Raw genomic sequence first — 16600 nt, forward strand, 5'->3', positions numbered from 1 at the left:
TGAAGGCACCTTCCCATCAGCTACAAGGCAAGCAGCTGAGGGAGAAGAGGAAGGGAGCAGGGAATAAAGACAGCTCCTTACTGGTCGGGCTGTTCGTGAGCAACTTATATGACGGTGATACCAGTCAACAACAATTCACCACTCAACAATAGTTCCATGCCTTACCTTCCCTGTTACAGACTATCATAGCAGCTGCTTGGCTACAATGCTGAAATAAATGCCACTCCAAAATAAATATTCCAAACCAAATCTATAAATAAAACCATGCATTACAAACATCCCTGACTTTTGTGCATTCCCTCGGTGCCTCTCTTTGGTGTGCCTTTGCTGTACTAGTACTCCTACTCAGTGCTATCCCAGTGGCTAAAACATGGTTAGTGGAAATCTGCTGACTTTCACTGGAGGAAAACCTCAGGACCCTAGGAAGCCCTGGCTTCAGAATACCCCATTTCAGCATAGGCATCAGTCGTCTGGGTTGGCTGGCTGATATGCAGCAGCAAGGGTAGAGGCAGATTGGGAAGGCAAATGCTGTAAACCTGAAATGGCTCCACAGAGTGCCATTGCTACACTGCTTGTGGGACACCATAATCTGTTGAAGGACAGACTTTGTTGGAGCCACATGTAAGGACAGCAGATTGCCTTCCCTAATGAACCAGATGGGCTTTTACAACAATCAATTGCTGAGACTAGCATTCAATTCCAGATATTTTTAATAAATTAGATTTAAATTCCGCCAGCTACCATGGTGGGATTTGAATCCCTGTCCCCAGGGTATTAGCATGGGCGTCTGGATTGCAGTCTAGTGACATTACCAATACGCCATCATGATGTGCATGCTGCAACTCTAAGTTATTCTGTAAATTATGTGCATTGTCAATATCTGAGCTGGTGACTGCGTGATATTAAGTGACAGTTGGTGAGATTTGGGCATCATCGTGGGCGGAACTGGCTGCTCTCCAAATTTTCTCGTCCCAGCCACTGGGAAAATCCCGGCCAATATTTCTTTATCACTTAGTGTCTTGCTGCTCTTCCACATGTTGTTCTTCCACCACTCCCTGACTAGGGGGGAATTCTTGGGTATCTGAAAGTAGAAAGGCACAAGGGACTGAGATGAGAAGAAATTTCTTCATTTAGAAAATTGTGAATGTTTGGCTGCAGAGGCCTGTGGATGCTCAGTCGTTGAGTATATTCAGGGCTGAGATTGTTACATTTTTGGACTGTAAGGAAATCAAGGGATCCTGGGGATCACATAGGAACGTGGAGTTGAGGTTGGGGATCAGCCATTGCCTTATTAAATGATGAAGCAGGTGCAACGGCCATATAGCCTATTCCTGCTCCGAATTCTTATATCTTTAAGGTTGGGGTTGCGGTAAGAGGTGGTGAGAAGCAAGAGGTGCATATTTATGCTGTCTTCAGCTTGTAAATCAAAAGAGATTGTGGCATAAGGGGGAACTGGGATATGAGAAGGGGAATTAGATATGAAGTTACCATCATGTTCTGTTTTTTTCAGCCACACCCCTGGCCATGGCCTCAGCAATGGGTGTTCCAATGGGTGAGAACCATCTCTTCCCTGGGGGTAAGGACATACAGCCTTGCCTGTACCCTACTGCTGAGCACTTCCTGCCTCTCGTTGTACACCAACTTGTCCTGCAAAAGAGTGGGAAGTGTGTCATTGACTATGGTGCAAAGCGTTTTGGTGATGTGGCTATCACAGTTGAATAGATGGCTGTGTGTGCAAGCTGGTACATGTGGGTATGAGGCTTTCAGCAGTGCTAAGTGTGTGAGGTGATGTAATGAATGATAGGTATAAGCCGTGATTGATAGAGATTGTTGGCAGATAATTGATAGAGTTGTCATTCATTGAGCTGTGTGTGAGGCTAGTGGCGCAGTTGGTGGGTGATGGTATATCCTGTGCCTTATCCTGCCACAACCAACATCCTTTAGTACTAAAAACTTGTGCTCCAGAACTAGCCGAGCTGTTTTCAGTAAGGTGCAGCACTGACATCTACCTGGCAAAATGGAAAATTGCCCAGGTATGTCCTGTCCACAAAAAGCAGGATAAATCCAATCCTACCTATTATTTCCCCATCAACCTATTCTCAATCAACAGCAAAGTGATGTAGTCAACAGTTCTATTATAGAATAGAAGGAGGCCATTTGCTCCATCAAGTCTGCACCAGTTCTTTTAAAGAGTAATTCAGTTAGTCCCATTAACCATTCTTTTGCTATATCACTGAAATTATTTCTTCTTCATGTTTTCTTGTTATTTATTCTTTCATGGGATGTGTATGTTTCTGGCAGGGCCAGCATTTATTGCCCATTCCTAATTGCCCTTGAACTGAGTGGCTTGCTCAGTCATTTCAGAGGGCAGTTAAGCATCAAGCACATTGCTGTGGCTCTGGAGTCATATACAGGCCAGACCAGGTAAGAATGGCAGATTTCCTTCCCTAAAGGACGTTAGTGAACCAGATAGGCTTTTACGACAATTGATGATAGTTTCATGGTCATCATTACTGAAAATAGTTTTCAGTTCCACATTTATTAATTGAATTTAAATTCCACCAGCTGCTATGGTATGATTTGAACCCATGTTGCTAGAGCTTTAGCCTAAGGTTCTGGATTACTAGTCCAGTGACATTAACACTACGCCACCATCTCCTCATTGAGCACTTACCTGCTCACTGTGCTTTCTTTTATTGTGTATTAGGAACTCTTTGGTGCCTTTGGAGTAGAAATTATCATAAAGCTGTTAAAGATTGATCCAAATAAGTTCTACAGCGGCATTGGTCACAACAGGCTTTTACTGTCCACAGTAGACTGTATCTGGTAAGTTTATTGTTATATTGCAGCAATAAATACTTTTAACCATCACTTTCATCAGTCTGTATTTTGTTTTACATTTCACAACAGTGCAGACCCATACAAATTTATATGGTTTTTTCTTACTACATTAACAAAGCAACATAATAGATATTTATAAGTTACGCTTGTATGCTGTTTGTAAATTTGTCATGAAATCTTACATTATTACTTGTGTTTAACCTTCTGACATTGCTGTAGCTCCACATTTGTGAACTAATTAGTACAGTGCACGGGGTTTGTTTTATCCAATGAGTAACAAGCCTGCATCAACAATGTAACTTGAGATTGAAATGTATGGCTGTAACTTCCGACTAGCATCGGAAAGTGCTGGCCCACAGAAATTAGAAGAAATAAATGCACAGTTACCTGGCCTTGAAAATTGTGTTGCCACTTCCATTCCCCGGAGCTGCTTGGGGCCCCAGCGAAGTGTAGATCCAGTGTATTCAAGGAGGCCACGCCCCTTTTTTACAGCACTTGCTGCCATAAAGCAGGAAAGTTTAAAGGGCCAGGGAAATTGACAAGCCAGGCGAAGGTAAGTGTCTAAGGGAATTGAATAGGATCTGGGGGTTGGGGATGTCCGGGGGTTGTGGGGGTCCAAAGTCGGTGGGGGGGGGGGGCGGAGAGGTGGTGGGGTTCGAGGTCGGGGGGGGAAGGGTCCGAGGTCTGGGGGGGGGGAGAGTCTGAGGTTAGGGGGTCCGGATGTGGGGGTGGTCCAGACGTCGGTGGGGGGGGGGTTCTGGAGGTTGGTTGGGGGGGTCCGAATTTCGTTGGGTTGGTGGGGGGGTGGCGAAGGTCATGGGCGTGGTCCGGAGGACAAGGGGGTGGGGTTGTCCAGAGGTTAGAGAGGGTCCGCTGGTCAGGGGGGTTGTTCGGAGGTCAGGGGGCCGGAGATCGGGGCGGGGTCCAAGGTCAGTGGGGGGGGGGGTCTGAGGTCGGGGGTTTGGAGTCTGAGGACCGAGGGTGGGGGAGGGGGGTGGGGGAGGAGGGTGTCGGAGTCTGAGGTCAGAGGGAGGATCCAATATCGGGATAGGTGCTGAGATCTGTGGGGAGGGGGAAGTGAGGTTGTCAGAGTTCAGGGGGGAGCCCCATGGTTTGGGGGTGGGGGCGGGGGGGGTGGCACGGGTGTGGGTGAGTCCTGTTGGGCTGGTCTGGGTCTTCACAATAGTTATGTAGAAGTTAGAAAAGGTTTTAATTCTCCTAACTTTTTCTGGTAACTATTGGTATAACCCCGGCAGAACCATCAAAGTTTGCAATCTAAATTGAATTTTTGGATGGTTCCCAGCACAGCGCAATTATCCAGAGGAAGTGTGCACTTCTGCGCAATTGCCATACAAACCCTTACCTGGGTACTTGCCAGATGGATTCCCCAACGCATCGTTGGGGTACCCCCAAATCTGACGCTGGGGAGCACGGACATTACGGGCCATAGTTGTAAGGGCAAAGCAATTTTGGAGGATAAACTATTGTAAAATTAACAGCGATCTGTTATGAGAATTTTACTTATTACTTTTTATATATAATTGCTTTACTTTGTTTTCTCATTTTAGGACTCAAACAATAATCAAATTCATATTTTACGTATAATACTATCTTTCCCCACTTAAGGCCACTTTTATTCTCTTTATCTTCCTGCTTTTCCCTCTATTTTTCTCTCCATTTCTTTCATCATCTTAACCAGAAGACATTAACTTTTATGTAGTCCTGTGGTTGTGCTCCTGTAGCAAAGGCAGCGATGGCCAAAAGGCTGTTTTACAACAGAGGGTTTATAGTTGAGCTTAGATCTATCCTCAAAACACACACTTCCTATGGGAGATATTGAGCTGACGCCATGGGATGTTGCAGCCAATTTCGTTTTTTTTTATTTGTTCATGGGATGTGTGCGTCTCTGACTAGATCAGCATTTATTGCCCATCCCTAATGCCCTTGTTTAGAGGGCACTTAAGAATCAACCACATTGCTGTGGGTCTGGAGTCACATGTAGGCCAGACCAGGTGAGTACAGCAGATTTCCTTCCCTAAAGGACATTAGTGAACCAGATGGGTTTTTACAACAATCGACAATGGTTTCATGGTCATCGTTAGACTTTTAATTCCAGATTTTTATTAATTCAAATTTCACCATCTGCCGTGGTGGGATTTGAACCCGGGTCTCCAGAGCATTATCCTGGGTCTTTTGGAATACCATCCAGTGACAATATCACTACAGTGACAATACCACTATGCCACCACCTCCCAACCTGCCACACTACCTGCCCAATTGAAATCAGTTAACCTAACATGAACCAGGAATGCAACCTGGTATCTTCCTTATCTAAAATAAAAACAAAAAATGCTGGAAAAACTCAGTAGGTCAGTCGGCATCTGTGGAGAGAAACAGAGTTAATAGCCCATAACTTCCAGCTGGAGGGACGCCAAAGATGCCCTGTGGGATCCCCCCATCCCACCTCCAGAAATCCTCATGCCTGCACATGAAGTTCAAACTTCCGTTGGGCAATTGCCCTGCAATGGGAACCATCCTAAACTCTCAATTTTAATTGCAAACTTCAGATGGCCCCCACTGTCTTACAGCAATAGTTACCCAGAAAAAGTTAGAAGTATTAAAACCACTTCTAACTCCTGTGTAAGTATTGTACTGACCCACCCCAACCCCCCATGCAACTCCCCCACCCCCTGACCCTCCATAGGACCCCCCAACTACACCTCCACTACCCCCCAGACTACCCCCCACCTCCCACTGACTACCCCCGACTTCCCATGGGAACCTCCATTATCCCCCTGTCCCCGCACCCCCCCGACTACCCTCCCCATCCCCAAATACACCCCCACCCATTCGACTACATCCCCATCTGCCCGACTACCCTCCTCACACCCCCACACTACCCTCCCCACCCCCGACTACAACCCCACCACCCCCGACTACCCTCCCCACTCTTCAAATACACCCACCCCCTGACTACACCCGCACCAACTGCCCTCGCCACCCCACAACTACAACCCCAACCAAATTCAGCCCGCCATATTTGTGCTGGAGCTCTGATGGAGCAATTCACCTTGTGCTATACCTTCGCCTTCACTGCATAGTCCTGCAGTCTCCTGTTTCAGATAATAATCTAGTTCCCCCTTTAATGCCTCAATTGAACTTGCTTCCACCACAGTCTCAGGCAGTGTATTCCAGGTCCTAACCACTCACTGCATGACAAAGTTTTTCCTCATGTTACCATTGCTTCTTTCGCATATTACCTTTCTGTGCCCTCTGTTTCTCGACCCTTCCACTGGTGGGAACAGTTTCTCCCTATTTACTCTGTCCAGACCCCTCATGATTTTGAATATCTTGATCAAATTTCCTCTCAGTCTTGTCTTCTCCAAAGAAAACAGTTCCAAATTCTCCAATTTATCAATGTAACTGAAGTTCCTCAACCTTGCAATCATTCTCATGAATCTTTTCTGCAATCTATCCAATGCCTTCACATCTTTCTAAAGTGCCACACAGAACTGGGCGCAGTACTCCAGTTGAGGCTGGATCAGTGTTTTGTACAAATTTAACATAACTTTCTTTCTCTCAATGTCTCTGTAAATAAGGCTTAGGATACTGCATGCTTTAATAAGTGCTCCCTCAACGTGCCCTGTCACATTCAATGATTTATGCACATGTCTCTCCACATTCTTCCTACCAAAATGAATCGCTTCATACTTCTCTGCATAAAATTTCATCTGCCACTTGTCTGCCCTTTTCACTAACTTGTCTATGTCCTTTTGAAGTTCTACACTATCCTCCTTACAGTTTACAATACTTCCAAGTTTTGTATGATCCACAAATGTTGAAATTGTGCCCTGTACACCAAGATCTAAGTCATTAATATATAAAATAGTAAGGCAGGGGTCCTAACACTGACCCCTGGGGAACTCCACTATAAACCTTCCTCCAGTCCAGAATATGTCTATTAAAAATAACCACTACTCTGTGGGCGGAATTATCCCAGATTTGCACTGTGTGGTAGTGGGCCGGTAAAATTACATTTTACCCGCTGGCTATGACGGCAGATTTACACGCTATATCATCCCAAAGCCACCGCATTACTTATGCATTCCCGGGAAACACGCTATTTCCATGCTCTCATTCGCCCACCACACCTTCACCTCACTGCTCCATCATGCCTGGCACCATATCTAAAGTCTAGCCGCACGCACACATCTCAGTGCTTCCAGCCCATGACTACTACAGGGAAGATGTCCATGAAAGGCAGAAAGACTGCAGACCCCAGGTTTAATGACACGTTACTGAAATGCCATTTGGACGCCATGGAGGCCCATCGTGATGTCCTCTACCCCCGCTCTGGCCGCAGGATGGCATCACCAATCCAGCATGGCAGGCGATGGCAGTGGTGGTCAGTGCCAGTGCGGCACAGAAGAGGTTGGCCATCCAATGCAGATAGAGGATGAATGATCTCATCGTGCAGGATATGGCAACTATCTCATCACTCTAAACTCACACACTCAAGCCCAGCACACACTCACTGAAATCTCACTCACTGCCAGCTCAGGGGACATCACCACCCATTCTCACAGCAGCAGTGTGTACCATTTACAAGATACACTGCAGGAATTCACCAAGGCTCCCTAGACAGAACCTTCCAAACACATGACCACTACCACCTAAAAGGACAAGGGCAGCAGATAGATGGGAATACCACCACCTGGAGGTTCCCCTCCAAGTAACACACCAACCTGACTCGGAAATACATCGCCGTTCCTTCACTGTCGCTGGGTTCAAATCCTGGAACTCCCTTCCTAACAGCACTGTAGGGATACCTACACCACATGGACTGCAACGGCTCAAGAAGGCAGCTCACCACCACCTTCTCAAGGGCAATAAATGCTGGCCCAACCAGCGAAGCCCACATCCCGTGAATGAATAAAAAAGAAACACATATCCTCAGATGTCCATCTGGCCTAATTTCTGCTGGAGACTGCCTCCTCAGCCCTCACCATCTTGAGGCCACTGGCACAGATCAACATGTGCCCCCACACACCCTGGGATACCCTCCGTCCTCAGTACAGTTCTCGTCCTGCAGCCTGTTCTCTTGCCTGAGGCCACTTCTCCCCCTTCCCCAAGCAAGACCTTGTCCTGTAGGCATTAAAAAGTCACCCACAAATGGCTGATCTGGTAGGTAGAGACCTACCCGTGAGCACCCCTAAAAGTGATGTGGTGCTGTCTGTGAAGCCTGGCACTGATGACTATGAGTGCTGACCGAAGCAAGGTAGGCAAACAAACCTTGAAGTCCCAAGCGAAATGCAGCCCACCAGGTTCATGTCACTTATGTGCTGTTGTCAAACACGTCGGCGTGTTTTCCTGCCGACGTGGGTGGACAATCCAGTGTTGGGGGGGAATGGGTCCGACGGGCTGGCCTTATAGTGACATGCTGATGTATTACAATGAGGTTCCCGACGTCCAATGACAGGCCTCGTTTCCCGCCATCGGCGGAGTGAGCGGACGAACGCAAACTGATTTCACACCATCGTGAAACCAATCGCGCCATATTGTCTGCTCATGCCACTGAACAACACCGATGCCGACGGGCACAGAAAATCCAGGCCTCTGTTTCCTGTCACTCAGCTAATCTTGTATCTGTGTTGCTCCTGTCCCTTTTATTCCATGAGCTTAACTTTGTTCACAAATCTGCTTTGCAACACTTTATCACATGCCTTTTGGAAGTCCATGTACACCACGTCAACACCATTACTCTCATCAACTTTGTCTGTTACTGCATCAAAAAACTCAAGCGAGTTACTTAAACTAGATTTGCCATTAACAAATCCACCATGCTGCCTTTCCTTAATTAACTTGCATTTGCCCAAGAGCCTCATCCCATTGCCGTTAGTATTTAACCTGCAGTGGGCGAGGGCCATGCCATGTGGGCAACCGCCTCAGGTAAACCTCGTGGGCATTTTGCAGCCTAGTGGAGGAATCCCTTCTGCTTGGGCAGCCCATGACCAATGGAGATACCTGCCGGAGGCAAGGGCCACCTCATAGCTGAAGACCCCTGTTTGCCCTAAAAACTAACTCCTCTTCCTCCCCTCACTGGTGCCTCCCTCTCTAGTCTCAGCGAACCCATCCCACCTGTCTTACCCCTGGGGTTCCATTGTTGATCCTCTGCCTGGCCCCGCTATAGTACTAGCAGTGGCCACCAGTCCTACTGCCAGCATCCAATTGGTTGGCAACTCTAGGGAGTGAGAAATTCCTCCTTAGGATGGTGAGGACCGTGACTCCAACCAGGTAAGTGCCTGAGTGACAATAAGTCGAGTTGGCGGAAGGTAGCGGAATGGCCACAGCAGGTTGCCATCTGCTCTCCAACCAGCGGACAGGCCCACTGCCAAATGCATTACACTACATGCAAGGAATCTGCAAAGGGAAAGGTTAAGTGAGTGGGGCAAAAATTTAGCAGATGGAGCATAACATGGGAAACATGAAGTTATTCTCTTTGGTAGGAAAAATAGAAAAGCAGAATGTTGTTTAAATGAGGAAGACTGTAGAATGCTGCAGTACAGTGAAATCTGGGTGGGCTCGTACATGAATCACAAACAACTAGCATGTAGATACAGCAAGTAATTAGGAAGGCAAATTGAATGTTGGCCTTTATTGCAAGGGGGATGGATTATAGAAGTAGGGAAGTCTTGCTATAATTGTATAGGGTGTTGGTGAGACCACACCTACAGTACTACGTACAGTTTTGGTCTCCTTACTTGAGGAAGGATATACTTGCGTTGGAAGCAGTTCAGAGAAGGTTTGCAATGCTGATTTCTAGGTTAAGGGGTTATCTTACAAGGAAGGGTTGAGCAGGTTGGCCCTATACCTAATTTTTACCAGTAGGCCATACCCAACCAGCCCATGCTTGCAAAACTCAAAACAGTGTCCAGCATTAGATGTGATTCCACAATTGGACAACATTTGCCAAATAATTCTCAGTGTGCTAAAAATTAAGCTGACAACCAATTTAAGATTGTCAGTCAGACTCGTAGTGTAGCAAATTTGCATGTACTGGAAGTTAAATACACAGGGCCCCGTACTTTGCAGACAGAAAGAACATGTACACACGTTGCGCCTGTTTCAGCTAAACAAAATAAGTGATAGCCATTCGCTGGTTCATTCCTCAGGGCAATGCCTTGACCAATCAGAGTCAAGCCGCCCGGCTTAAATTTCAAACAATGCTTGGCAGTTAACTGTAAGTCATCATTAATTGGTGCATTCTCCATGGCAGTGCCTCTACCAATCAGAGTCCACTTGCTAACCAATCAGCATTCTCTTGTCATACAGTATAAAGTTGTTGCTCCCCCGGCATTGTATTCTTGCGATTATCCTGATGAGTGCAAGACAAAAAGCTTCGACAAAATGTCTGTTTTCAGCAATACCTTTCATATGTTCTTAGAATTTTCATCACTAATACTGTTCAGTTTGGTCAATGTTGCTTAGTAAAGCATAACTATCTCTGTGATGATTAATGATCTATTTGAAAGAGGAATAGGAAATAAAAGTGCGGTATAATTGTGAATTGGTGTAGCAAAACTTATCTGTGGCAAATCAGAAAACTAACAGCCCCTAAAAAACTGACAACTCAAAAATGCCCCTGATTATATAGTTCTGAAAAACAGCCATTAAACATAACAATGTTGTAACTTAAGGTGTATATGCCTAATATTCCTTTGTTTATATTGTTGGGAATATGCCATTAGCACACAAAAACCTGAAGGTCAAGGCAGAAGATTTGTTACCTATGGATGCCTGGGACATTTTTTTTCTGCTTGTTGAAGTCTTTGGTTTTGAAAACTTTTTTTGCAATTTTGTAAATTTTACTGTATTTTGAAGCATACAATTGATCAGCCAAGCCATTGCCTGCCACTGCAAAATCCCCTTTTCACTATTGTAAATAAATAATTAACAGTTCAATAAAGATAACTGTTTAACACATTGCAAGTAGAAATGAAAATTTGATTTGATGTTAAATGTTGATGTTTTCTAAAATAAAAGAAGTGTAAAAGTGTAAAGAAAGTCAACTTAAGTACAAACATGTACGAAGGACATTTAAGTGTAACTTAAGGACAGCACATGAGTTTAAATCCCACACTTTTTAAAATCAATAAGCATGCAAATGCTGATGGTTAGAATGTATGTGCAATCAATTAGGAAAGTAATTTATCCCATAAAAGCTTGCAATTGTTCAGACTGGCCACCTAGGATTAAAAACATCTAATCTTTTTGAAGTGCCATCCTTATTGGAATTAACAAGATTTCAAACATGTTAAATGTAGGGTCGAGGCAGATTGAAGACATTACACTATTTTCTAAACAGGGAGCAAACCCAACCTCAGTAATGGCCAGATAATTTCACAGGAGCAACCCTAATGCATCACTGACCAATACTCCAAAATCTATCCATTCTCAAGTAACCTCATTCCTACAGGTCAGTCTGAGCATATGACATCATTAGTGGCAAAGGAGAATAAAATATAAAGACTGTATGGACTTACTGTACTTGCCAGTGGTCATAACAACTGGTATTTATTTAGCATCCTTAGCATAATAAAACATCCCAAGGCAGTTCACAGGAGTGAAAGCAAAATATGATATCAAGCCATGTAGAAAGTTGGCTATGATGGTGAAGTGATTCAAATTGGGAATGCTCAAAAGATCAGAATTTCAATAGTGCAGATATCTCTGAAGTTTCTGGAGGAGATTACAGGGATAAAGAGGACCGAAGCTATGGAAGGATATGATAACAAGGCTGAGAATTTTAAAATCAAGGCATTGCTTAACCAGGAACCAGTGTATGTCAGTGAGCACAAGAGTAATGGTGAACGGACTTGATGCAAATAAGAACACAGGGAGCAGAGTTTTGGATGACCTCAAGCTTATGAAGGCTGGCCAGGAGTTCCCATCATATTTGTTCAGATGTGGGAGATAGATAATCATTCTGATATCACATGTACAAAAGTATTTTGCCATGCAATATTTGTGGGAATATTAAATGTCTTTGTTTTTTATCAGCAAACAAGGAGAAGGGAGCAATAGCTGGTAAACACTGGCAGTTGACCTCAATGGTTATTTTAATCAAAGCAGCTTGCTCTCCTGGCTTGCATATGAAGGACTACAACTTGAGCAAAGCATCACTGAAATCAATTAACTGAAATCTGCTACTCCCTATAAGCCATACACTAGCACGAGTTACTGTCTTCAGAACAAAAGGTGCAAGCAACCTAGAGAATTTTATAGCACATTATGCTGCAGAGTATAATAGCCATAAGTAGCAATCAAGGTGATTGAAGAAATAGGTATGGTAAGTGATTTGACTTCAACAACTTATCCTCAGAACTGCTCATTTTTACTGCCTTTGGGACTTTTAATACAGAATTGGATGACAAGAAAGAAATTAGTGATGAAAAGAAAATAAGAGCTTGGGTTTGCATAGTAGCTTCCACATCCTCCAAGATGTACTAAAGCACCTCAATACCAATGATATACTTTTGAAATGCAGCCACTGTAACTTAAGATCAATTAAGATATCTTTTCCAAAGTGAAGATAATCCTAGGATAAATGTATGTCTATTTATTGGTCATCCAGTGAATAAAGAAAGCAGTAATTTTTAAAAAGTTAGAAGAAATCTAATTCTTTTATATTTATTGCAGGTGCTGCATTGTTGGATGCTCTACAGCTGAGGACAGCTTCCTTGAAATGGGAGGCATTTTTCTTCTCCTATCTTTTCTTGAAGTAAGCATTAAAAATTATAGATAGTGTGTTAGTTATGTTACTGGATTAAGAATCCAGAAACTGTGAACTTAAATCCACGCATGCAGTTTGAGAATTTGAAATAAAAATAGAAAATGCTGGAAAAACTCAGCAGGTCTTGCAGAATATGTGGAGTGAGAAACAGAGTTAATATTTTGAATCCAATATGACTCTTCGTAATTTGAATTCTATTTTCAAGTATCTGGAAATCACTATCAGGAAGTGATCATGAAGCCGTTGATTATCATAAAAAGAACAACTAGTTCATTGATAACAAAGCAAAATACTGTGAGAGCTGCAAATATTTAACATGTGAGGCAGCATCTGTGGACCGAGAAACAGAATTAACATTTCAGGCTAATGAGCTATTGCCAAACGAAAATAGTGCACAATGGCCATCCCCAGAAGTAGACTAATTTGATACCAGCAGTATAATTTTGGAGCTTAATGCTCCAGCCAACATCACCTCAATTCAAGTATGCACAACTGAAAACTCATTCAACAGCAGGTGGGACTCCTCCACCAGTGTCAGTTAAAAGGGATCAACTACTTGCAGTTTGTCTGCTGATTGATTTCTACTGGCATTGCTTGATACGAAGTGACAGTGTTTCTTCTTCACTGTCTTCCTGGTCTTCCACCTCTCGCTCTTCCACCATTCCTGGCCACATTGCAGTTCTTGAGTGTCTGAAAGGAGAAAGGCATGAGGGTAGGGTTGTGTTGAGGGGAGGGCGTGGAAAGTAAGGGGTGCATGCTTACACCATCTGCATCTTGAAAATCAAAGGGAATTGTGGAATGAGAGGGAAGTGAGATGTGAGAAAAAAGTTAAGGTATAAAGATACTGTTACCTTCAGTGGTTTCAGGAACTCCGCAAGCCATGGCCGCAGTGATGGCTACCTCCAGTGATGGCAACCTTTGAGGTAATAAGATGCAAGTGTGCCTGTCCCCTGCCAGTTAGGTGCTGCTGCCTCCAGTTGTATGCCAACTTGCCCTTTAAGAGAAAGGCAAGTGTGTCAGTGAGTGTTTGATGTGGCTGTTGTTGTTGAATAGCTAGAAGCACATGCAAATTGTGAAATGTGGGTGTGAGGCTTTCAGTAGTGCTGAGTAAATGAGGGTGAATTGAATCTATGAATATAAGGTATGAGTCCAGATTAATAGATCTGAGTGGTAGCTGAGTGATGGGGGTATAGCGCATTGTGCAGTGTGTGAGTTCAGCAGTGCAGTTCATGGGCTATGGCACTTGAAGGTGCCCTCACTAACCTTGACGATTCGTATGAGTTCATTGAACTTTTTGTGGCATTGCATTCAGATCCTCAGGGTTCAATTGCTGCCATTGACCACCACAGCTATCAAGTCCCACTGCCTTTGCAAAGTTTATTTGGAAGGCTTCCTGACATCCAGAGGATAGATGACATCTCTCCTCCTTTCCACTTCCTCTGCAATGCATCCAGTGCAGGGTCAAGAACCTTGGAGCATGCTTTTTCCCCTGTTGTGTCATAATTCATTCTTCTTCCTGTTCACACTTTCTTCCACAAACTGTTCCAGTACCTTGGAATATGCATATTGTTAAATATAAATATATATTATAGTATATATATATATATATATATATATATATATTATATATACCCGATATATTATATATTGGGCCAACTGGGCCTGTATTCACTGAAGTTTAGAAGAATGAGAGGAGATCTCACTGAAACATATAAAATTCTGACAGGGATGGACAGACTGGATGCAAGGATGGTGTTTACTCTGGGTGGGAGATCCAGAACAAGGGGTCACAGTCTCAGGATAGGGGGTAGGCCATTTAGGACTGAAGTGAGGAGAAACCTCTTCACTCAGAGGGTGGTGAACCTATGGAGTTGTCTGCCACAGAAGGCTGTGGAGGCCAAGTCACTGAATATATTCAAGAAGGAAATAGATAGATTTCTGGGCATCATTGGGTATGGGGAGAGCAAAGGAGCATGGAGTTGAGACAGAGGATCAGACATGATCATTTGGAATGGCAGAGCAGGCTCGAGGAGCTGAATGACCTACTCCTGCTCCTATTTTCTATGTTTCTAGTAACTGCTCCTGCCAGTGTGCACCTTCCCTTTAAGAGGTGAGGCTGGCTTTAACTAATGCAGACTTGCTTTACTTGCACAAACCTTGGTCCCCTCATGAGGTTCACACGCAACAATGCAGTTAACACTGGCTTCACACATCTTGCAAATTTGCATGCAGCACAAAGTTACTCTTCTGTCTGCATCAGAAGCAACGGATCGCATTGCAATCCCCATGCCAGTTTTCAGACACTATTGAATTTTGGTCCCTCTGCCATAGAACCATAGAACGCTACAGCACAGAAAACAGGCCATTCGGTCCTTCTAGTCTGTGCCGAAATATTATTCCGCTAGTCCCATTGACCTGCACCTAGTCCATAACTCTCCAGACCTCTCCCATCCATGTATCTATCCAATTTATTCTTAAAACTTAAAAGTGAGCCCGCATTTACCACGTCAGATGGTAGCTCGTTCCATACTCTCACCACTCTCTGAGTGAAGAAGTTCCCCCTAATGTTCCCCCTAAAGCTTTCTCCTTTCACCCTAAAGCCATGTCCTCTCGTGTTTATCTCTCCTAATCTAAGTGGAAAGAGCCTACTCGCATTTACTCTGTCTATACCCTTCATAATTTTGTAAACTTCTATCAAATCTCCCCTCATTCTTCTACGCTCCAAGGAATAAAGTCCTAACCTGTTTAATCTTTCCCTGTAACTCAACTCCTTAAGACCCGGCAACATCCTAGTAAATCTTCTCTGCACTCTCTCAATCTTACTGATATACTGCACACAATACTCCAAAGTTGGCCTCACCAATGTCTTATACAACCTCACCATAACATCCCAACTCCTATACTCAATACTTTGATTTATGAAGGCCAGTATGCCAAAAGCTTTCTTTACAACCTTGTCTACCTGTGACACCACTTTCAGGGAATTATGTATCTGAACTCCCAGATCCCTTTGTTCCTCCGCACTCCTCAGTGCCCTACCATTTACTGTGTATGTCCTACCTTGGTTTGACCTTCCAAAATGTAACACCTCACACTTTTCCGCATTAAATTCCATCTGCCATTTTCTGGCCCATTTTTCCAGTTGGTCCAGATCTCTCTGCAAGCTTTGAAAGCCTTCCTCGTTGTCCACAATGCCCTTTCCATAGTTGCGAAGGTCGCAGTCACAGCTGAATATTCCAAGCCATTACTCATAGCCTATGACAATCAGTCATTTGCCTGTTTACAGGCACATCAAGCAAGTAACAATGGCCTTGCTTGAAAGGTACAATACATTGGCCACTTTACCCATGGAAAGTGACAGGGTTTCCAAGAATGCCGAGCATCTTGGTTGTGTGGCCAATGACTCCCTGCTCCTCCTCTGCCACCATCACTTCTTGTGCATTACTTATTCATCAGAGAGTTGTTCTATGCTAACAGTGCCGCACTAGCGTTCCATACAGTGGAACACCTTCAAAGGCAAATGGATGAATTCTCTCACACCTGTAAAGAGTCTGCTTTGACCATCAGCATCAAGAAGACAAATGCCATGGTCCAGAATATTGCAATACCAACATCTGTCAGCATTAATAATGTGATGTAGGGATGTCCATAGTTTTCTATGTGGTTCTAGAATTACCTCAACCAGGACTGCTGCCTCCTACTTAATCATTTCACTCCTTGAAATATATGCTATATTAGTACTTCCAAATTGCACTGAAAAGGCGTCAGGTGCTGTCTGCTTCTGCTTGACTGCACTAAGTATTTCCTGGTGTGGCTCAGGAACCCCATTTCTGGCATGCCAGTCTTTGCCGCATTTGCTGCAAAGGAAGACGGTGGATTGAGGATTCACTGGTCTCTGTTTTCTCTGAGCCCTCTTCTTGGTCAACTGAGCTTTCCATTTCTGCTCACCTCTTCCAATGCCCCTTC

The 16600-nt window shown here is 44.2% G+C and overlaps 1 protein-coding gene across 1 annotated transcript in view; it reads left to right on the forward strand.

Moving 5' to 3' along the window:
- The window catches only part of cfap69 (cilia and flagella associated protein 69), a 146987-nt gene that overhangs the window by 83315 nt on the left and 47072 nt on the right, over positions 1–16600 (forward strand). The window contains exons 15-16 of the mRNA XM_078534791.1: positions 2708–2826; positions 12541–12622. Coding sequence (XP_078390917.1) covers positions 2708–2826; positions 12541–12622 — 201 coding nt within the window. The remainder of the gene's footprint in view (positions 1–2707; positions 2827–12540; positions 12623–16600) is intronic.

The sequence above is a fragment of the Cetorhinus maximus genome, chromosome 3 (assembly GCF_964194155.1).
Source record: "Cetorhinus maximus chromosome 3, sCetMax3.hap1.1, whole genome shotgun sequence".
NCBI lineage: Eukaryota > Metazoa > Chordata > Chondrichthyes > Lamniformes > Cetorhinidae > Cetorhinus > Cetorhinus maximus.